Source organism: Leuresthes tenuis, unplaced genomic scaffold, assembly GCF_036924035.1.
Source record: "Leuresthes tenuis unplaced genomic scaffold, fLeuTen1.0.hap1 SCAF_12, whole genome shotgun sequence".
In the NCBI taxonomy this organism is placed as follows: domain Eukaryota; kingdom Metazoa; phylum Chordata; class Actinopteri; order Atheriniformes; family Atherinopsidae; genus Leuresthes; species Leuresthes tenuis.
The window spans coordinates 31,252,153-31,276,409 of record NW_027325366.1 but is presented as its reverse complement, the minus strand read 5'-3'; the positions used below and the strand labels follow the sequence as shown (position 1 = coordinate 31,276,409).

Here is a 24,257-nt window from a genome sequence, read left to right as displayed (position 1 = left end):
ACCCTCCATCTTTTAAATGTAGTCTGCTGAAGAACAGCAGCTTATTGTCACATTTTTCCTTCCCTTAATGCCGTTTTCAGTAAATAACACAGTGGCTGTTCACAGCATTACTGCCCCCCCCCCCCCCCTTTCTGGAGACATTTCACTTATCTCAGCTGCAGTCTGTGTTCATACAGATGTTGGAGGACGTGATTTGCAGTTAATGGTCTTTCACATGCAAAAGCATGGCTTTGCTCGGAGAATACAGACGTTTTGTTCCCCCCACCTTCACCGACAGTTACTGCAGTCACAAGAAATGACAACAGCAGCATCGGAATATGTGCTTACATTTGTGCGAAGAACATTTTGGCAAACAGAAGACAGTCAATGTGAGGCTCAGACACCGTGTGCCGATATTGACTGCTTGTCTTAACTCGGTGACAGTGATACTCGGGTTCAGACTACACTGTCCCAGGAAGGATCTGGGCTTGTCATCTGTGATGCGTGATGCAACCGTACAGCAACCCTGCGGCCCAGAGCTCACAGCAACACAGAAGCTACTTTCCTGCAGTGTTGGCTGCTAACAAACCCTCAGGCGGACGACACAAACACACGTCTATGTGAACACACCGACTGCAACCTGCAGTGTGATAAAAGCCGCTCCCACATGGAGAATGAGTTTATTGTTTCCTGTAAATATGAAGTCATAAGAATCAGCACCTCCAAATCCGAGACTATGGTCCTCAGCCGGAAAAGGGTGGAACGCTCTCTCCGGGTCGGGAATGAGATCCTTCCCCAAGTGGAGGAGTTCAAGTATCTCGGGGTCTTGTTCACAGTGAGGGACGAATGGAGCGTGAGATTGACGGCGGATCGGTGCGGCGTCTGCAGTGTTGCTCTGCACCGACCCGTCGTGGTGAAGAAGGAGCTGAGCCAGAAGGCGAAGCTCTCTATTTACTGGTCAGTCTACGTTCCCATCCTCACCGATGGTCACGAGCTGTGGGTAGAGACCGAAAGAACGAGATCGCGAATACAAGCGGCCGAAATGGGTTTCCTCCACAGGGTGTCTGGGCCTCCCTTAGAGATAGGGTGAGAAGCTCAGTGATCCAGGAGGGGCTCGGAGTAGAACCGCTGCTCCTCCGCATTGAGAGGAGTCAGATGAGGTGGCATCTGGTTAGGATGCCCCCTGGAGGCCTCCCTGGGGAGGTGTTCAGGGCCCGTCCCACTGGGAGGAGACCCGGGGAAGACCCAGGACACGTTGGAGAGACTATGTCTCTCGGCTGGCCTGGGAACGCCTCGGGGTCCCCCCGGAGGAGCTGGAGGAAGTGGCCGGGGACAGGGAGGTCTGGGTTTCTCTGCTCAAGCTGCTGCCCCCGCGACCCGACCCCCGGATAAGCGGCAGATGATGGATGGATGGATGAAGTCATAAACACGCTGTGACGAAGTTTCCCTCATTTTCCAGGACCTGATCTGTAGTCTGCAGGCTATTAGGGGTGCACACCTACTAGTCTGTGGGTTTGGGGTTGGATAATTATGGAGACTGGGACATCACTGGCACTGATGCTAATCTAAATTCTGTTATGTTGGTGGTTGTGTATGAGTATTTCTGTGTATCGGGGGGAATCTATGTCGGCTGCAGGTGATAAGGAGCACCTGTTACCCGGAGGTTGATGATTATGGGGGAGGAGCTTAATTAAGAGAGGGAGCCCTTTAAATGGAGAAAAGATGGGTGGAGAGGGGGACGATAAATGGCTGGGAATGATGTAAAATCTGGAGCTGATGTGGGCTTGATTGGTAAAAAAGATATGTACAGACTGTAGTAATTTGGGCACTGAACACACACGTGGGGAGCAAAGGGGGCACAATAAATAGCTCCACCAAGAAACAAGCAAGGAAAAGTCTGTGAGTTATTCCGGTGTCACCGGGAAGTGGAGCGCCGGACAGCAAACACCTGGGCCCGTGAGGAAGAGGGCGAACGCCATTCGCACCTCATAACACACGCACGTCGTCAGCTTTGACCGCGGCATCATCTCGATAAGTTTATGTGATCTGAAACATTAATTTTCATCCATAGTCGCATCTTTTTCTGCAGAAGATCTTGTATCGATGATGGGAGACGATGTCTCACGTTCTCAGAACTATTCTTTCTCAGTTTGAACCTGATGGATCCTGGTATTGTCAGCCTGGAATATGCTGTATTATCAGGGAATTTAAAATCCATTAACCTTATTATTCAGTACACTCTGGTAGTCAGCTGACCTCGGCACAAGGCCTCTTCTCCAGCCCTGATGCAGCCATCATCCTTGAACAAGGGAAATGCTCACTAACACTCATAATAGTTTCTATTTCGATCTATTTAGTCACAATACCTGGAGCTGTCTTTGTATTACGTGTGTGTGGAAATGTTCATATTTACACCATTAAACACTGACATGAGCTCTACTGTCTTTCAAGAGTTTCTTCTGACCACATTTCTTCTGATGTTGGACTTTTTTCACCTAATTTTAGTTGTTTCAACCATCTCAGGTGTTTTTTTGCTTCGTTTTTTGATCAGTTGACCCCTCTGAAACGTCTCTTCCACCACCACCGGATGCCTTTTAACATGGATTAGATTAAAATCTAATATCACACACGAGCGGTTTTATTTGGTGGTAACATTTTAACCTCTTTAGCTGAGCAGTAACAGTTGTCTGGCAGAACAACTGATGGTAGTGGCGGATTCAGGTGTCCCATTATGTTTTATTGAGATGCGATGTCTTAATATAACGACCAAAGCAGCAAAAATGCAGTTTCCAATAAAATTAGAAGACAAATTACCACTAAACCATCTATGAGATCCATTTCCTGGAATTTTTTAAAAGTCAAAACATTAAATGACATTTTAGGTCCTTTTTTATATGATAACATCACATCTGTATGACAGCATTTTAGGGCCAGCGTAGGTCCAAATAAATAAAGTAAGTAGCAGACGCTGGAAATTTGTGATGAATTTATGAGAAAAAATGACTCGGATCACAAAGAAAAAGCCACAAACAAGGACTGGATCTGCATTTCTTAAATTCTGGAAATTAGATGAAAGCTTTTGTCTCGTTAACGATGAAGGAAGGTGCAGGTTGAGACCCGAATAACTGTTAGATTTCCATTAGATTAACTATTCCCAAAGCATCTAATCAGATTCAGTTTACCAGAGCTGGCCTGCAAAAATAAATCCATTTATTTTCACCTGATTGCATTCTGACCCCGAGTTTATAGAAACAGTCAAATCGCCTTTTCAGAGCTTTAACAAAGTCATTCCTCATTAATAAGTGTTACAGCTGCTCATCAAGCTAAAAAATGACTGATGAATTATGTTATTTACATAAATGAGTTGGATCGAGCTAGAAGAGCAGCTGCCTTTGGTACCGAAACATGAAATTGTTCAGTTTGACATCTAAGAACATACAGCAGGACCAGAAGTGGTTTGTTCAGGCAGAAGAAACTATAATATGTATTAATGTTGGAATAAAATATCCCAGCCCAAACCTCCCGTTCCTCACAGTGAATGCAGTGAATAAAACACATCGGCTCAACCAAAACAAGACGTTCGCTCCTGAAAATCCAACGTTTTTTATAAGAAAAACAGATAATCCAAAAGGAGCACCTGCAGTATTGTCATATTTCTTCTGTTATTTAGGAGACTGTTACAACAAAAGCTGACAAGATGAAAGAATATGCAAAGAGGGAGGAATCCTGCCTACCTGTATGAGAGACATGTTGCTGAGGTCCAGTCTGAAAAGGTAGTTTCTGGAAGAAGGAGACGGGACAAGAAAAGGTGAGGGACATCTGTTGATTCATTGTTTTGGGTTTTATTTAAACCTGAATGATTCTCACTCCGGCTAAAGGTGATCTCATACCCTATCAGAACATATATGCACACATAATCACACGACTGAAGAATGACGCATTTTTTCCAATTTCATTCCTCCTGCCAAATCCGAAGCTTAACTTGGTCCAGCAAGGCCTCGGCAGAGCACTTTAGAAGCATCATTATCCGAAAGCCGGCGCAGAATGAGTGAGTCAGAAAGGGTATCATATTCTCAGTAATATGCTCTGTGGGGTGAAAAGCTGAGTGGATTTACAGTTTCTTACCTGGCACCCACAATAAGCTCATTCCTTGTCAGGTCAAGGGTGAGCTGCGAGTAGTCTCTCACGCCAGGGTGGGAGAAGGAGGAAATCCACGGGCTGAGCACTGAGAGACAGGAGGATAGAGAGGTTATCAGGGGCTAAAACATGTCAAGGCATAAAAGCAGTCACTTTTACAGACGAAACGCAGTTTACTGACTCAGAAAAACTAGTTTTTAGGCATTTCATGCACAAGTCTGGGTGCATAATTAACATGGTTAACAGAAGAAAACAAGTAAAAGCCATTTAAAGCTTCCTTTTTTCCCCTTTTATTATTGTCTGGATCATTTCATCTGTGCTAAAAAGACTGATCAGTGCACTGATCGTCAGTGGAGGTGAAAAACGGAGCAATCAGTAGTGAAGGAAAAGCCTCCTTCACTGTGATGCCGGCTCCTACCGAGAGGAACAAAGCTGTCCGGCCCACATCAACCATAGAAATCCTGATATGAGCAGACATTCGGACAAATACGGCTCTGTGTGGTGCGTGAGGCTGAATCCTCAGCACCGTTTCAAACCAGCATTTACAAATCAAAATGTCCAAGCAGCAGAGCAGAGGAGCAGCTCTGGAGGGCTTTTAATGTCACACTGAATATTGAAGGAAAATAGCTTTTTGTCCTCAGTCTTTGTGTGAACTCGGACTTCACCACATGGACGTTTGAATACTGCAAAGGGACTTTGTGGTGACTGAGATTACTTTGACCAGCTTGACTTTTAAAAAGTTGGGTAACAGTTGGATGACAATTCTAATGAGAGATTTAGATGAGAACAAATTAAATGAAAATACACACTAAAAATGTGGAAAACAGAAGTAAATGCAACAGAAACATGAAAATCCCTGAAAAAACTAAAGGAAAAGTGCCCACATATTGTACCATGTGAAGCAGACAAACCAGGATCCGTAATCCCTGAAATGTTCAAATTAAATTAAATTAAATAAAAATACAACGTGATCAAAACTAAAAATGTGGAAAACAGACGTAAATGCAACAGAAACATGAAAATCCCTGAAACAACTAAAGGAAAAGAGCCCACATATTGTACCATGTGAAGCAGACAAACCAGGATCCGTATATATAAAATATAAAACTGTTTCCTTTTTGTGAAATAAATGTTGCTTTCATTTGTTCTCATTTTGGAGAATAAAACGCAGCGTCCTTGAGCCAGTGGGAAAATTAAGAGATTTCCTTTGGAGTAAAAGGCTTTATCCGGTACAGATATATAGTCGGGGGTGCAGATTAGGGCTGTAGTGATACACTAATCTCACGATACGATACACGGCATTCAGCCAACGATTCAATACGATTTTATACGATTCGATTTAATACACATCATTTTCTGAAAGATTTTAAAGGGTCAGTGGGATTTGACATGAATCGTTGCTGATTGGACGGTGGTCCGACCTTTGAACCGGAAGGAAAACACCGCCAGACAAACAGAAACAAACAAACATGTCACAAACGTGTCTTCAGCGTACGCAGACTCATGTTTTTATTGTGAATATTACCACTGAGCTATGCACGTTATGCACATTTTTATGAACTAATTTATCGCTGTTTTCTTTAATGTGACCCCCCCCCGGCACTGTTTTGTATTATGTTAAAGTTCTGTGTTTTCACTAATTGTAACGTCTGACTTTTCAATAAAGTTTGCAAAAAAAATAAAACTGATGAAAAATCGATACTTTATCAGGAAGCAAAATATCGATATATATATTGCGGTATCGATAAAATCGCTCAGCCCTCTGCGTACCTGACCGATCATCTCATCTAACCGTACACATGTTGAAAGGCAACTACTGTCAGAGATATCCAAAAAGCAACAGATTTAAGCAGCTCCTTTGGCGTTTCACCACCGAAGAAACGCCAACTGGAGCCAGAGCCGAAGAAAAGAATTTTTTCGGAAAAGTTGTGCAGTGGCTTCAAGCTAACGACGAGCTCACTGAAAGATTTGCTGCTCACATCCACATCTGGCAGACAAAACAGGTGCATTTTGTACAGACTCGAAGAATTTCAATCATCCTTCATTTGACAAACATGAAAAGAGCAAGAAGCACACGAATGTGGCACAAGTCGGTGCTAATAAACAAGCTAGCCGAGGAGAAATCTCCAGTCGCCCACTCGCCAGATGGCGAGACGAGCTGAATGAAGAACAGCAGCAAGCTCTGTTTAATATTTTTCTCCTCTTCTTCCTTAAAGCTAAACACACACGTCCCACGTCTTCCTTTTCTGAGGATGTTCCTTTCCTGAAGCAGCAGAGTAAATGTCTGCCATGCAGGAGGCTGAAGCAGAGGGGGGGGGGCGACACCGAGGAAGACCACGCTACATATGGAGTGAGTACCAAACACCATCTCCTGGTACTCACCCTGCATATAGTTCACTTCTCCCATCCACGCTTTCCAAGATGTGCGCAACACTGTGTTGATTTTTGGGTGAAAGGGGGTCGTTTATGGGCCATACTGCGAGGATCCCGCTGACACCGAGGCTGTCTTTTACATACAGGGTCTCACCTAATTTCTGCTCGACATAAAAAGAGAAACCTATCTGGGTCAGTAATCAGGTCAAGCGTAAGGATCTCCGTTTATCATCTTGGTAATTTCTCCTGTTAAAAAGGTCCGTGTCCTTTTCCTTTGCCCCACTTCATGTCTCCCATTTTCCACCAAATGTTACAGTTTTGTACTCCTGTCCCAGCCTGATAACACTCTCTATTATACCGAATGATATATCAAAATAATTCAAAATAGATGTTTGTCATTAACTTTAAAAACAAAAAAAAAGGCAGCTTAATACACCACCCATCATCCTTCGAAAATCATGAACATTTAGCCTCACGATTGATAAATATTCACTGGGAGGAAGAAATTAGAAATTAAAAACCCTTAGGATAACATAAAGTAGCTAAAAAAAAGGCTCTACTCCTCTGCAAAACTACCCCACAGTAATAGAAATAGTCACAACCAAGAGTCAAACTACTCCTCACCATGCAAAGAGATGGATATCAGGATTGATGGGGCCCATATGGCTCCATCATCTGGAAGCATAACTAGACAGATGAATGATGAAAAGACAGAAGGCTGCAGCTACAGTACAGGATGGTGCTCTTCATTTAGAATACAGATAAGACACACAGAGACAGAACAGAAACACACACAAACACTTAAATGCTGCATTCAAGTAAAGTTTGTGCCAGCAGACTTTGGAGAAATAAGAGCCATCTGCCAGATGTGGATATGAATTGGTTAGTTTGATTCAGCTGCTGTCAGGTTGAACTTTACTCCAGCTTTTATAGTTGTGAGACGCAATTGGGCCTGAAGGAGTTAACCATAATATAACATATATATATAATATATACAATATAATTACATAAGTCTAGAAGCAAAAATCACATGGCCGGCTCAAGATGAAAGGAGGATGACCTCTAACAGCAGGATTATGATCCAAAACACATCAAAGTAAATGGTGAATTACGTGAAAAGGCCAAGCTGAAGGTTCTGCCCTCACAGTCTCAACATAAATGTCATTAAAACCTCTGGATACATCTTTAAATGGCAGTGTATGCAAAGCAATGCTGCCAAAGATCTCCCAGAAATCCACCAGCAACAACAAGTCTAATCTGAGAACGTAGAGCCTCTACAGCCTTTAAAACACTTTCACTATCAGAATATAATCTCTGCTAATCACATAATAAATCAAATCCCTCTGCAGGAGGCCTACTTTTTGCCTTTCTATAAATATCTATAATATAGTATGAACATACAGGTTTTATTACTTAGATTCAAGCATCGGTTTGACCAGCTCAAACATGGAGGATTGGTATTGAGGCCGGTGCAAGCAGGTGAGAGGGACCATCTGTGCACCACTGTGTGATTAATCACTGCAGGGGCCACAGCTGAAGAGAAAGAGGAGAGGGGTGCAAAGTTTAGGCTACCTTTACCGCCACAATCTTCTGAAAACAGACCTGAGACTGATTTAAAGAATCCATCATGAGCGAGTGTGCTCAGTGACATCCATGTGAAGGGGAGCAGTAAAAATGTTTCTAGCATACAAATCTGTTGATTGAAAGTGTTCTAAATCAGTTATTTGACTGTTCTGACGTGAACGCCATGCAATGCAAACATGTGGTTCAAAAGCACTGTACATGTGTCGTCATTCATATATATATATATCTATATTTATATACATACAGTATGCAGTGTCTTTTCCCTCCACAATCACATCAATAAACATTGACATTCCAGTTGGAAAGCAGCCATCTACCAGCTGAGTCAGGGCCACGACATAATGAAACTACAGTTATTACCAGCTAAAGTTGTGTGGTTCAAGTAAAGCAAGTGCAAGCTTTCCTGTTCTTAGTGGACAGGCTGTGTTCATGGTGCACAATGTAGAGAGTCAGCCATTTTGTAGCGCTTATTGAAATTTCTTTACTTAACTATATAATGCACTACAAGCTAGTCAGTATTAAAATAGCCACCGCTAACTACTGCTAGCCACCGCCAACAACTGCTAGCCATCGCTAACTACTGCTAGCCACCGCTAACGACTGCTAGCCACCGCTAACTACTGCTAGCCATCGCTAACTACTGCTAGCCACCACCAACGACTGCTAGCCATCGCTAACAACTGAGCCTCTATTTCTGCCTAAACTGCAGGATTTGAGAAGAAAAAAAGTTAAATGTGTACAGAAGTCATATTTAAAAACTTATATTTTCAGTATAAACATGTCAGGGATATATTGTAACATTATTGCTATTGCTACATTAGCACATTAGCACCACTGTGCCTCTAGCTACAGTTCACCAACGGTTGTTTTGTTCTGACGTTTTATCGCTCTTTGTGGGTAAAATTCATTCTGTATGTTGAAGATTATTATATAGTGACAGCTGCAGTCCCTGTGATCACAGTACAGTCAAGACAAAAGAAGAATTACAAGTGATTTGCATAAAAGTTAGTGCAAAGACACGTGAATTATAGCATATTTTCAGCCAAAAACACAGCCAAAAGCACGTCATACCCTCAGATTTGGCGTTTTCCTATCCTGTACTTGTTTATTTATACAATACAGTCTGGTGCACAAATATGAAGCACCTCTGCATTGAAGTACTGTCTAAAATCCATCAGCACTGTCTGCCCCATACTCCAGTGAGTCATCTATATAAGGGACCATAATTTATGTAGAATTCACTCAGAATTTAAACAAAGCCTTAGTTTAGCCTTGGGTTTAAGTAGTTTCTGAAAGGTCAGTGTGCTCAAAGTGTTCTCAGAATGGTTCATTAAAAGGGGTTAAATAAATGTGTTGGCAGGGAGGATGGCAGGATTTTAACTCATCTCCTTTATTACATTCACACTGGTTCCTCAGCCAACTTTTATGCGTACAGTCCTGAAGAAGAGACTGTCACAGAGTGCACGCTACTGCTCCCATGTGAGCAATTACTCCCTCTGAAAACAGCTGCCTTTTACTGCAGCTGTTTAGACCAGCTGTAGTCGAGTACCAGTTGGTAAAACCACCCTTTATAGGAAAGTGTGGTGGTCATTTACTATAAACCCTGATGTTAAATTTTAGATACTGTCGCAAATAAAATATCTGCCCTTTAGTACTGATTAAATGCCAAACTTTAATAAAAATGTGTTGGGAGACACAAATATAATCATTGCTCATGTTACAATAGAGAATACTGACTGATTATTGTGTCGTCAGACCAGACAAGTTAATCTGACCCAAATCATACGGGATCAAAGATCTCAAACCCAGACAAGCTGGGCCAAGGTGAACCGCTCCAAAGTGATAACACCCAATAAAGCTGCTCTCATTCACATAGTTTTCTTGTTTCTTTTGCCAGACGTCTATTCATCAACCCGCAGTTGCTTTAAGCAACACTTTGTCTTTGTTTTAGTAGAATCCTGATTTTCCTGAAATTCAAATCAAATCACTATCCAAGTGACTTAAAGACAACATCTGTGCAGTGAATGAAGCTGTGATCATACGTGATCTCCAACAGAGAACGTTAGAATGACAGAATATCAAACGTACTTCAATCAATAACTCACCGAAGTGATCGAAGGACTGAAGGACGGTGGTCTAATCGAGCAGCGAGGTCGAACTCTGACCGTAAACTCGAGTCAACTGAGCAAGTAACCGTATCGTGAGTGTAAAGAAATCCAATCAAAGTCAAACAGCTCTGAGAAACTGATCACTTATTGATGAGCAGAGTCACAGAAAAAGCCAAATAACAGAGGCAGGGTTGTAACGAGAGAGCAGGAAGAATGAATGACAGCTGACCCGGTTATAAACTGTGCTAATTGAGCCGCTGTCCTGCAGGTTTTAGATGTTTCCCTGCTTCAACACACCTGATTCAGATGAAATGGATAGTTAAGTTCTGCACAAACCTGCTAATGATGCACTGATAAATTGATCAAACCTGCAGGACAGCGGCCCTGGTGGACATCCCTGCTGTAAGGGAACCTGTGGGATCATCGTGTGCAGCATTAACAAACACTGAAATGTGAAACTGTGTGAGCAGTGTAACGTTGAAGAACTAATGGGACCATTTTAAATACTGTAAAGCCAATGCTTTCCATTCTATGAACAGCATGAAAATAGCATGTTGAAGCAACAACAAAAATCAAACCCAGCACATCCAACTAAACTCAAGACTGGCCCCTTGCATTATATCCTAAATTTATGCTGGAAAACATCCACAAATTAAAAAGTGACAGCCTGTTAAAAAGTGAATCATTCTCCCCATAAAATGAGACCATTAAAATGGACCATAGGACACGAACCATAAAATCGGACTGTGCTGGGAAGAAAATGATAACAAGAGAATAATTTCCATAGAGGCATAATGCTCCCAACAGTAAAAACATGAGCTGTTAGTGCTCAGTTCAGAGAGTTTAATGTGGAAGATAATTCACTTGAAATTCACACTGAAAAGCACAAACATTTGCCCACATCTCGAATCTTTCTTCAAAAAGCTTGTAAAAAATTAGGAAGGAGCATTCAGTAGCACGCATATGAGCTCATGAGCTTGTTTATCCTTTAAGAAGGACCTAACAACAGCCAGACATGACATTTATCCTCTAGCTTACAAGTGTTTTTATGAGTCCTGCTCCAACTCTCCCCTCATAACTGTCTGGCCGGGTGATGGGGCAAAGACGGGAGAAATGATGGAGGATCAAAATGAAAGCCTCTCTCCCTCACGCTTGACTCGTGAGGTTAAATGTGGACTTGATGAATGATCACGTTTTTCTTTCACTCGTGCAATCAGCAGGCAGACGGATTAATGTGTTAGCCCATGACCGCCAGAGGGACGAAGACATCCGTCTCAGGCAGGCATAAATCAAAATCTTTCCCTCTTCCGACAGGTTTTTTTTTAAGCATTCTCTTGAAAATGCACCAATGTGAGTCACCACACGGCCGAGTCTGGATGAAGAGCAATCAAATCTGGCAAATACCATCTTATCATGAAGCTGTGGAAATGAAAACACAACAAAAATGTAGATAAAATAACCTGAAACGCAAGAAACCACACGGCTCGAACACGTTCCGATCTGTTATCGCTTTAAACCTGAGGGAACGTGAGAGTCCCTGCAGTTGGAGTCGAGATCCATTGATAAAGATCCAATCTTAGCTTCATCTAATCACTTCAAACTCGACCCTTGGGCTCATTTTCCTGCAAGCAGAAACCTCGTCTCAGTGTCTGAGCTGGGAGGATGACGTTGGCTATGAAGAGCAACGTTGCATTTACCATAATAATACGTATTAAATATGGAACAAAGGAACAAGCAGAATCTGATAATAGGGGGTGTGATTACATACCAGTTTGGGACACTTAATGTACCACCCAGACAGAGCATTTCACACTCTGAAATATACAGATCACAGGGAATGTAAAAAGCAAAAAATGCAATTCCCAGCAGCACTTCAACATGAGTCTTGGCCAGAATTCAGGATGACACCTGCTGGCTCTCGGTAAGACCCCCAGAAGCTGCTTCAGCCATGCCAAAACACTCAAGCACCGAGCCCCAAACGTCCGTGTTTACATGTGAAGGAGCTGAAGTGCTGGCTCAGATCAGCCGCTGCTCTTCCAGATATTCAGCTATTTCCTTTTCTAACTTCCAGGATGTTTCCTCCTTAAACAGACATGTTGAAGCCCTCACTGAGAGTCCCTCAGGACAAACCACTGCATCAGAACCGTATCCTTGCAGGCTGAAACAAGCGAGGACGACTATAATCCTCTTGAGCATCTGAGCAGACATCGATTTTCCCCCAGATACCTTCATCTCCTTATGAGCAGTGGCAGCTGCCATCATTATGTTCCTTAAAGCCACGCAGATGTGTCACAACACATCGGTTGATCCTCTGCGTGACACGTTGCATAATGTCGTAGTTTTCCTATTCTGGATCAACGCATCACGACCACCTCGGGATTCCTAAATTTGGCTCCTCAGTTTGAGAACATTACAGACCCCCTCCAGCTGGTGGGGTTAACTCACCGCCCCCATTAACGAGGTAAAAGTCATTTCATTTAATGACCCAGACTGTGAAAACCAAATGAAATAGACTGTGAGGATCGGTACCATTCTGTTAAAGAGAGGCACCCAAAAATATCTCAATTTAAGAAACAACAGAAGATGCTTGTTCATTTAATCCAATTACAGCCCATCATGGCACCAGCTGGTTCCTGTTTGGTTAAAGAGAGATGAAAAGTTCAAACTTATCAACAGCAGCTTGGTAAATTTAGCCAGAATCACGCTCGTTATATTAGAAAAAATGTAAATCTCATTAATTTTTTTCTGCACTGCTCACTTCTCCAACCCAGGAAGCGTCAAACCAGGCCAAAAATATCCTAATAACTCCTTTTATGGTGACGCTCGCAGTGTGGCGTGCATGAGAGGAAGCTTCGGTAGATGTTTGGATCGTGTGTTGATGTTACAGCAGCTGAGGATCACATTTACTCGGTTAGTTTACGGTTCAGTTGTACACTTTGTATTTTGAGTAATGAATAGTGCACCACTCTAAGTGTTATTTCCTTTAGTAAGAGGGTGACTGTTTATCTGAACAGGAGCTTTTCCCTGAGGGGGGGTTAAGAGCTCCTAAATCGGCATAAATGTTTGATTTTGGGCTGGTTATACAGCCTCATTTTCTTAGGGTTTGGCTAAAGATCATTGCTGTAAGAACACAGAAGGGCAAACTCTGCTGATTAAACTTCACAGACTGTCTCCTAAATGATGGCTCTGTATGGAGATGTTCCTACTTGACTGATGCAATGTGATGGAGGAGATATTTTTTCAGTGGTAATGTAATAACGGCAGCCACTAAAGTAGATGAGGACAAACCACTGACAGAGGACGTAAACACCAAAAAAAAAAGAGAATTTCATCAAATTACTTTGACTTTCTCCTCTTTCAGAGTGACAGCACATGATCACCTGATAACATCCTGCACTCTGTCATAGTTTCTTTTATCATTACCATCATAATCAGGCATCTAGTTGCTTTCTCCCCTCAAGCACTCCTCTGCTTAATGAGCTGTGAATGACAAATACTCCACTAAAGGTAGCCGTCCATCATTTGCCTGCAGGGGAATCACAGCAACACAATGTCTGTTAATGGAAATAAGGATTGCTGCAAAGTGGCAACGCTAAAAATGGCTTTCTTCAGGGCAGTTTGTTAACAAAACGGGTCACATGAAGGCTGGCTGCACTCAGCTGGCAGGTGATTCTGTGAATGAAGGATCACCTTCAGTGTCAATTAGCACACATCCCATAGTGTTCTGAATGCATCCGACACAGCTGACATTTAGAAATGCAAAAACAACAACAAATGTGAGGGAAACAGCCCTGCAATGCACACATTTACATGCAATGTCCATTTACAATAAAGCACTTATTTGTGCAAATCAGCATTATAAAAGCCACTTTTCCATTTCTTTAGGCTAGCTTAGAGCTGAAGGAGAAAAACTTTCTCTGTAGATTTCAATCTTTTCACAACTTAGTCTTATCGGTCCCATAAAATATGTTTTTGTTTGGTCTTCTTTATATCACCTCCAGCATTTGAATGCCAGTCTTCCTGTTCTTTCCCCTATCTCTCCTACAATTTAGATTTTCTCTGTGGCTGACTTCCAGAGGGTGATAGTTGGAGAGAGGCTGCCGTGCCTCAGCGGAGCACAGCTCGTCCGTGCTCCTTCCCTCGAATAGAGGGGTCTGCAGGTTATGTGCAGAGCAGAGACAGATCGTGCAGAGTCCAGAGCATGAGCAGCCACAGGAGGAAGCAGCTGGGGCCAGGAGGCTAATAGCCTCTGAGTCCGTGACCAGGTTAGGGTTTTCTGCCTGCCTTCCAGAGGTGAGGCGACATCCAAAGCTGCTCACTGTTCTCTCGCTGCATTGTAAAACTGACAGAAATATGAGGAGAGAATAGAAAAAAAAGCTGTGAAACAGGCCAATTTGGTACTTGCAGTTCGAGCGAGTCGGTGAATAAAAGAGGAAATAATCCCAGCACACTTTATCATAGCTTCAAAAAAACGTAGTGGACTGAAATGTGTTTTAATCTAACTGGATCTTCATGAATAAAAACACTCATTTGGGCGCCATAATGACGTGTATGAACACGCCTTCTCCTCCTGCAGAGTTTATGCTGTTTAAACAGCATAAATGCTGGAGGTTTCTGCTATGATTCATGGTATCTCTGCCTTTTCACAGTTTTTGCATCATTCAGCATTTCCTCAAGTTTGTCTAAAAAGGATAAAAATGATTGGAGGCTGGCTGGACCATGAATGACTCATCCACAGTGAGCACTACAATAACTGCTTTTAGAAAGTTAATCCAGGGGCTTGAATTTAGGTAATCTGGCTCTGGCTTTTGTATTATATGAGGCCAAAGCTCCTCAACACAGACTGTCCATATAATACAAAATGTCTTCAGAATGAGCCGAACATTTTGATGTTTAAAAGGTGCAAAAACTATAAACTATAGAGGAGGAACAGGCTGTGAAAGAGGATTCCTAAACATTTTCAGTGGATTAAAGGGCATTCATTCAGCAAACAGCTTTAGTGGCACAGCATCTTCTACTTGCTTTCATTTGACATCTTTAACAGGAACCTCCATTTTCAACTGATATTTGGCATCAGCAGCGGTATCAGCAGATATAATATCAGTGAAAACAAGATGTGTCGGTGGATTTTGGGACCTGTTCTGCAGAAAGAACATTTGTGTCAGTTACATAAACAGTGACCACTGTGGGCATGTTCTCCCAGGACTCTTAAGGGGGAACTTGGAGATGTCGGTCACATATGCAGCTCATTCTTAAGGGCTCTTCCTTTCATATAGTTGATTTCATCCCTGTGGAGCTTCTAATATTTCTCAACAATAGATCAGAAAATATCTTTTTTTTTTTAAATTGTGTCTTATTGGTGGTGCCTGAATATGGATAAAAACAACCAGATATTAAAACATTTTATGGCGAAACGACCCTTTTACTTTTGATAAAATTAGATAAAAATGCTTAGCTTTAGAATTTTCTGTAGAGATCTGTAATGAGGAGTTTTTCTTTGTACCAGTAACCAAGCGGCATCTTGGGGTGTAAGAAAGATGCTACCACAGCTTTTATACGATTGGATGTGACCTAATAACCTTTCAACTGATTTTCACCGGGCATCCTATTCGCCGGCTGATTCTATGGCCGATTTACAAGTTCAGAATTTAACTTTGGAGACGATCCACTGATACGGATCGTCATGCTTTCAAATGGACACATTTCTTTAGTCTGTGGTAGGGCTTCAGTGATACACTAATCTCACGATACGATACACGGCATTCAGCCAACGATTCGATACGATTTAATACGATTCAATGCGATAAGATTTAATTCATTTTCTGAGAGATTTTAAAGGGACAGTGTGAATTTCACATGAATCGTTGCTGATTGGACTGATGGTCTGACCTTTGAACCGGAACAACACGGCCAGACAAACAGAAACAAACATGTCATAAACGTGTCTTCAGCGTACGCAGACTCATGTTTATGTTAATATTACATCATCGACCTGCTTTTTTTACTTGCTAAATACCATAAACACAAATCCAAATTCTCTAATCACAAACCATCTTTTTTAATTTTTGAGAAGGAGCCCAAACAATAAATTACAGCAATCCTACATTCTATAAACAGAAAAGCCATCAAAACCACTGAGATATGCACTTTATATAACATTTTTTTAAAAATTGATACTTTATCGGGAAACAAAATATCGATATATATTGCGGTATCGATAAAGTATCGATAAAATCGCTCAGCCCTAGTCTATAGACAGCAGCAGACTGCAGTCACCGTCTGTTGACTTGGCTTCATTTACTCATTGGGAAACTATGACAATTTTACTTTATTTTTACGGTTTTCAACACTGTGAAAATAATTTTGAGTGCCAAGATGATGCCATGTTGCCTTTTCAGTAAGTCAGAGTGACTCATGACTACACCAAGCTTTCTCACCATTTAGTGAATTCACATGGACACAAATGTACGGCTCTTTATATATTAATTTCATCGTGACTTTTAGCAACTTTCTCAGAGTTCACTCGATGGTATTAACCATTTACAAGTGTCAGGGAATTAATGCTTTTATTTTCTATAAAGCACTTTGAATGGTTTTCTACATGAAATGTGCTACAAATGAATTTGGCTGAATTGGTTGTGACTCAGAGGGAATATAAGCCACGACACCTCTCCTACTGCGCAGGCACATTTGTGTTTAAACCTTGTGTATAATCTATTAGAGTGCATTCTCTCGGTGTGGAGACATCACCTTTTCAATATCATGATTATTTTTTTCCTACTTCTCAGCAACTCGGATCCTCAGTGGAGCAATTTAGGCAAGAGAAGGTGATGGTGAAAAGCCTGAACTTTGGGTTTTCTAAGCTCTTTAAACAGAAGCTGTAGGCGTCAGACAGGTTTTTTGGGACCAAAAGCTTTCTGATCAATAATAATGTATTTTCAACTGATATTTCAACAATCTCAGCTTTGTATCAGCTTTGTATTAGCTTTCTAAATTCATCTTTTTTCTGCACTAATGACTGGTGCATGGAACATAAAGTCCTGAAACTCTCACTGTACTCAATAGGCTGCCATGATTGTGGTCTTGTTACTTTAAAAACCTCTTAAACACTAAAATAGCACACCTAAGAACAGAAAAAAAGCCCTATCTGAATTATCCTGGTGTCTGTGTAATCTTAGCAGACTGTCAAACATCACTGACTGACTATAATTCTCTGCCTGAGAGGAAGATTGAAGCTCCAAGAGGCTATAAAAACTAAAAGGACAGAAGAAAGCATGGACACTGGAAAGTAAAGAGGGCAATTCGTGCCGTTTTCCACTCTTCCATTAAAGTGGCAATAACTCTATTCTCTGATCTCGCTGCTATCTCTTCGGCTGCATCAGACGTAGCATCAGTTGGGGAACGAATGGCCCAGCAGCATGCTAAACATAGCCCCCCTCAGCTGCCTGATCGATGGCTGGAGACACACCCACAGATCTGATATCACAGTTCCAATTAGACCTATCACTGTAATGGTGAAATAGTGGGGGAAATGGAGATAAATGAGAATGCCAAACAAGATCAGAAATTTGTGGCAAACAGAGTAACGTGTGTGCTCTTCAAGAGCCCTTCAGAAGGCGAGGCGACAGCCAAATGACAGAGCGACTACCCAGACTCTGGAAAAAGTGGAGCTCCGACAACACACCCATTTTTCTGCCCATTACAGAGGAAAAAGAACCAGCCGAGAGGAGGCGATGGGAAGGGGAGACGAAGAGAAAGTGAAGGAGGAAAGCAAGAGGGAGAGTATAAGAGGAAGAGCTCAGGAAGGAGGGGAATGACAGAGAAGAAGAGACGAGATGGGGCATGAAAAGGAAATGGAAAAAAGGTTTTCCCTGCTCGTCCTTAGCAGAACATGACAGGGATTTGAGCTGAACTATTGACCCATAATGTGAAGCAATTAAATCCATCAGACAACTCCTCCTCTAGTCTGAGGAACGTAGTGAAACCCGAGCCAAAGGTCTCACTACCAGCCGTTACTTTTCCACACAGGCTCCCCTGTGAAATATTCCATTGCACTTACAGATAGAGCAGCTCTGGGTGCCATGAGGCTGCAGCTTCTCTTTCAAACCAAGCTGACCCCATTGCTTGTAAACTTTTTCAGCCTCATAGCGTAATCCACAACATCTCCATAAATTCAGAAAAACAGACTCCATATCTAGACTCAAAGCGCCCCAGTTGCTGCCCTCATGCCATGCTCTTATCAGGCCTGCAGTCTCGTGCTCTGAGCCAATATCATCCATCTAAATCATGAGCTGGCGGCTCGTACAGTGCCTGTGGGTGGAGGTTACGTGATTCCAGTGCTGTGTTCCTGCACTGCGGTGTTGACACGAAACACTGGCACACAGTCTGGAACAGCAGATACAAGCATGCAGTCAGACGTGTTTGAGGTGGGGAGGAATGTTGTTGATGCCAAAGTGAAGTGGACAGAGTGGTCCGATGGTTCCCATCACCACTCCTGTCCTGTGCAGGATTCACAGTCCCTCTCAAGCCGACTCGTATTCACAGTTCAGCTTTTACTGTAAAATCAGTCGTCACAGCCTTCTTAAAGTTCTTAAAGTTGTGACCCTTCGGTTTCTCCATAGCTATGATCTCAAAAAGCACTCTGCAGAACATCATGATGTCACAATGACGTTGACCTTACAGATATAAGACATCGATTCATCATCTCTGTGAAATGCTGCCATGAAAAGAAAATTAATTGGCAAAAATGCAGCGCACTGGGAAATTACAGTGACCTTTCGCCACCGACTCCTACTCAGCTTATTCTAGAGTCCGAGTGAACCTGTGAGCAATATTCAAAGAAACTCCCCAAAGTGGGTTGAGGTATTGCTTTTAGGAGAATGGGACATTAGCCAGTGGCAGATATTTCCATCAAGAGTTGCAATAGAGCAAAAACAACTAAATTAAGATGAAATGAAGTGAATATTCCCTGTGATGAACCTGTCCAGGATGCAGCTGGGATAGGCTGCAGCCCTGACCCAGCCCTGGGTATAAGATGGATGGATGAAGTAGATACTACCTTCACTATCGGTGACCAGAACCTTAAATAAGGACAACTGGACTTCTTTTTCTTGTTTTTTTTAAAGACTTTTCACCTTAAAATGTTTCTTAAGCAGTTGTAGGGTCGTTCACACTCGGCTGGACCATGAAGGTCACCTGCGAGTCCCCGACTCACCCGACACAAAGTGTGGGTCGTCTCAGTTTTTCTACCTGCGAGTCACTCAGTGGGTCCACATGATGAGATTAACTGGATTACAGCTACAGTTGGGTTCTGCTCCTTATCTGAGGGTAATTATCCTTGGATATATGGCGGTGAATGAATGGAATCACTGGCACAAAGCATGTTATACCCCGGTACCATAGGTGGCGCTGTCCCCATTTCAGCTATCGCTAATAGAGCCACTTCCTGTTGACGTCTTCACCGCCAACAACAACAAACTCAGGCATTCAGAAAGATGGCGAACGCAGAGCGAGATGAAGCTGCGTCCCTCTCCATCTGTGATGAGCTGGTTATGGCACAGACGATGCACAACGGCGCATTCTCCATCGCGTTGTTTCTTTCTTTCTGACAACAACGACAGGAATATCGTCTCCTTCGACTTCCGGGTGACGATCGCGGAAAAAAATCTGGAGCAGAACGCTCGATCGGATCCACTGTCGTCTACATACAGGTCCATTTGGATCGAGTTATCTCAGGGTATTAATCCGATAGCGAGTTACCGAGCTGATTTCTTGTCAGATTAAGGTGTCTACATGAGCTGAATAACTCAGTCTTATTGTAATTTAGCCATTAATCCGATCCGATGGCGCTCTTGTAGCCACACTGAGTGACTCACCCGACAAAGTGTGCCTCATCTCAGCTTTTCCACCTCTAAAAAAGCACGTTTTGGACACAAGATCCAACGTGTGAGTGATCAGATGGTTTGAGAGGAGTTATGAAGGTATGCATGCTAAACTGGAACCGAGGAGGTTTCCGGTATCACCTACAACACAGCCTTCATCCTCCTCCCCGGGCGGTTTCACAACCACCCACAAGTTGGATCTTGTGACCCAAACTAGGCAACTTTTTGCTGAAAAGTTCAACATGCATGAACCTGAAAAGAGATCATATCTCTTGGGTTGGGTTTCTATTGACTACCAAAGTGGATCTGAGAAGGTCTTTTGAAAATCCATAAAAATGTGAGTCAGATTTTCTGTCCTTAACTTGTCTGAAGGGAATAAATTAGGTTGGATAGTGCTGTAGGCTGCTTTGCATGTGAAGCAGTAGTCGTCCTAACTGGAAACAAACTTTTAATCTTTGTCAGTCTCCATGACGCCTGATGTACATCAAGCTTTCGTATTAACAGCTTCGTCCATCAGTGGAAGTTCTGTTTTTCTTTTTACTTTAATATTTTCTCATTCAAGTCTTTAAAAAACTTATCAAAAGAGCAATAACTGGTGTTATGTTCACTTCTTATTGGCCAAAAACAAACTCAGAACAGCTTTGATGGTCACTAATGTGAAATAAATGCACAGTATGATTAGGCGCCGTCTATCATGGTAAATTAGTACAAAATTCTGAGGATTTCATCCAGTTTTTCTTGACTTAGAAAAGAATTAAGAATGGTTTTTACTCCACAAACCTTAAAACTGTCCCTCATCATACATGTGTGTGAATATGACAAATTCAGCTTGGTTTTATTGTCTCGGGGGTCCTTAAGAGTCATAGCGGACATACTAAAAGCCAGAGCCTAAAGCTGGGCTTTGTAGCAGATAACATGCTTCAGTTAAGGGCCTGAGAACATCTGATCCCTGCAACCTGCAAAGAAACACATTGCAAGGATTAAATCTCTCAGTGCATCACACCCGAGTGCCACATGAATCCAGTCATAAAGGAACACCTTCTTCACATGCAAACGAACACAAACACATGTGATTATAAGTGCATGCATCTTCATGGCTTGGGTGCACACGCCTATGAAAGATTTCTCTTAGCCGACTCACTGGTCTCCTCCAGGTGACTGCTGTAGCGCTCCAGCGAGCCATTATAAAAAGCTCAATCATGGAAGCTAATCTCAGGTTCTCGTTGGCACTTTCATTGTGGGGGCCTTTTCTATAAGGCTGCCTCCACATAATGCCCCGCTCTGCCTGCTTTGACAGGCCAGTGGCCCGGCAGCTCCCTGCCATGAGAGCCTTTCTCAAGTGGCACGACTTTGAAGTGAAGCACTGATGGGGCTCCTGCTAATCTGTACATCTGGAGGCCCGGTGGGTGAAGCAGGACAGGGGCAAGGACACCGCATATAGGTGACCTCAGCCTGGCTTTGTGAGGAATCGGAAAAAAGAAAAGGGATGGAAATTAAACAGAAAGGAGGCCGAGTTTTCAGACTCAAGCAGAAAGAAAAGGGTCTAACAAAGAGGAACAAATGGCAACCAAGTTCTTTATGTTAACCTTCAACTGCCTAAACCAGAGTTCAGACCTGGTTAATTGCTGATTTGGCCCAGAAAAGTAAGCAATACTGTATTAAAATCCAGGGAAAGGTCTGCTGCCTGTTTGGAGGGGCAGAGTTAATGTCAGACAAACGTATGAGAACTCGTCTCTGTCTTTTTTTTTTTGTCTTTGCTCTTCCAATCTCTGTCACAGCTCTTGGCAGATGAAACACAAACAACCCCATCGGAAAATAAACACAGCAATTTTGTGCATGTTTACTTTCCTTCCTGCCATATCTGCGATTCTGTGCCCCCAAATGTTCCATTTCACACTGTGAAGACAACCTTGTTTCTTGGCCCACTGTACAGATGAACAGCCTCGATAGCGAGAGCCATTATTCTACACAATCACTTCCATCAGGACCCGTCTTGCTTTTCGGTCGTTCCTTTACAGATCCTTGAATGCTTGCCAAAAACTGGGACTTTTTATTGCAGATGCCACGATATATTTATGAAAACTGTTCAATTTCCTGCTGTGAAAAGAGGCACATAGGTCGTAACGCAGAAAACATGTTTATACACTCGTGTTGTCACACTCAGTGATTTAAGTCTCAGACATCGATGCAGAGAACTGCACCCCCCATTAAAAACACAATACTCACAGAAAAAGGCCTCTTTTAATAGAGTTTCAACCACACGAGCACAGTCAAGGTGTTACAGAAGACGCCGCATCAGTCTTGTTACAATTTCCTCCATCTATTGTTAATGTTAAATGCAAATCTCTGTTTCTAACATCTGTTTCTGTGTCTGATGCATGCCTCCGGTTACTGATTACCTGTTATTTTCAGACAACCTTGTGGCAACACTGAAAAATGTATCTGCTGGGCCGTGACCAATGAAAAAGCTAATTACTGTTATTTCTTACGGCAGATACTGTCAAGAGACGCTTCCTCCCTGTGCATTTGTCAAAGCTGTCTGGAAACAAGACAGTGCTTTCAGTGTTATTCGTTCATCTCTGTTCAGTTTGTCAGAAGGATTAAACAAAAGCTTCAAGGCCAATTTTCCTTACAGTATGGAGACCTGGGGAGTAAGAAAACAATGAACTAATTAAAATTGTGTGTTTAAAGCACTGTAGCTCCACTTGTGAGCCTTTTGAACTGTAAAATTTTACCAATCAGTGTTATTTTAGTTGCAGCAACCGAGCTGCAGAGGTGCTTTAAAGTTTAACACCTGGCTCCATAAAGTCTCTCAACCCACAAGAGCCCCATCCATAAAGCATCACCTTCTGCCATGAAAGTCAACGAAGTCAACATCTATTTCCACCGATCGCATTAACTCGATTCCTCGCTTCTGAGCAGTATGCTGGCGGCCATTTTGATCATTCCATAACCACAGGCTTCGAGATTTCACCAAATATAGTTACTTTTGGTTGTATAACAGCCAAGAAGGTGATGACCAGTCACCGAAGGGTCTGGTCACCATGGCAACGTCCATCTTTTACGTTCATTTTATAATTTTATCTAGCAACTGCCGTCTTTTTGCTCCGTTTTACCTCAATTATAGTCTGATTATACTGCCCGAAAGTCCAAAGTCAAAGAGAACTTTGAGGGTCTTTGTGAGGAGGTGGCGCTTCCAGTTGAATATCAATACCTCATCAATAAAAACTTCATCATAGAAACCCGTTTCCAACCCTGAGAAGGTCGGACTTCTCTACAGTGAATACACTCGAGTGAATTTGAACATGTTAGAGGCAAATTGATGATCACTACATGCAGCAAAGATTGTCTCCAACTAAATAACTAAAACGTTTTACTAATTTAAACTGTGGCCAAAACAAATATCTGTTTTTATAAGTTTACATGATGGTCGTCATGACGCATTAGTTGGAAATCACAATCACCCCCACATGTCTTACACATCCCAGTCTTTCATTTTTAAAAATTAATGTTTCATGTCCCGTATTTTTCGGACCATAAAGCACACTTAAAATCCTTTAATTTTCTATGTTTTTCCTTAAAATGCGGTGCACCTAATGTATGAATTAATTCTTGTTGTGCTTTCTGACCTAGAACTGATTTTATGTGGTACACGGCACTCAAAAATCTGTCACTAATGTTTTAGCTCGACCTCGGTAAGCTACGAAGCTGCACTGCATGATGGATTGAGCATTACGGGCCACCGTAGTCAGGAGCCTGGCGGAGTAATACGATCTGTGCTTCAACATTAAGGTGTGTGCAGTCATTCATTCATTTTCTATACCTGCTGCCCTAAAAATGGCTCCTGTTAAGAGACATGCTGACAAAGCAGATTTCAAACTCAACGCTATCAGTACAACAAGTGAGTTGAATAAAGTTTGACTTTTCTGAGTTTTGTTTAATTTAATGCGCCTTATAGCCCAAAAAATATGGTAAGTTTTTCCAGTCTCGCAAAAATAGTGATTATTAAATCTTTTGGACTCGACATGGGAGCCTCTGCAGGGTGTCATCCATAAGTTAAAGATGCTGGCTTCATTTTTAAAGCACCATAAACAGAATGCTTACCTAAGAGAGGAACAGCTACCGACTGTAAGCTATCTGTGGGAACGCATTGATCCACAGCATCCATCGGTGGACTACCAGGAGATTTTAGGGG

The 24,257-nt window shown here is 42.3% G+C and overlaps 1 protein-coding gene across 6 annotated transcripts in view; it reads right to left on the bottom strand.

The window, feature by feature from the left end:
• sema5ba (sema domain, seven thrombospondin repeats (type 1 and type 1-like), transmembrane domain (TM) and short cytoplasmic domain, (semaphorin) 5Ba) overlaps positions 1-24,257 on the bottom strand; it is a 172,020-nt gene that overhangs the window by 77,037 nt on the left and 70,726 nt on the right. For all 6 annotated transcript variants that reach the window (XM_072397550.1, XM_072397553.1, XM_072397552.1 and 3 more), the window contains exons 4-5: positions 4,105-4,204; positions 3,714-3,759 (exon numbers count right to left, since the gene is read on the bottom strand). In XM_072397550.1, the coding sequence (XP_072253651.1) occupies positions 3,714-3,759; positions 4,105-4,204 (146 nt within the window). The remainder of the gene's footprint in view (positions 1-3,713; positions 3,760-4,104; positions 4,205-24,257) is intronic.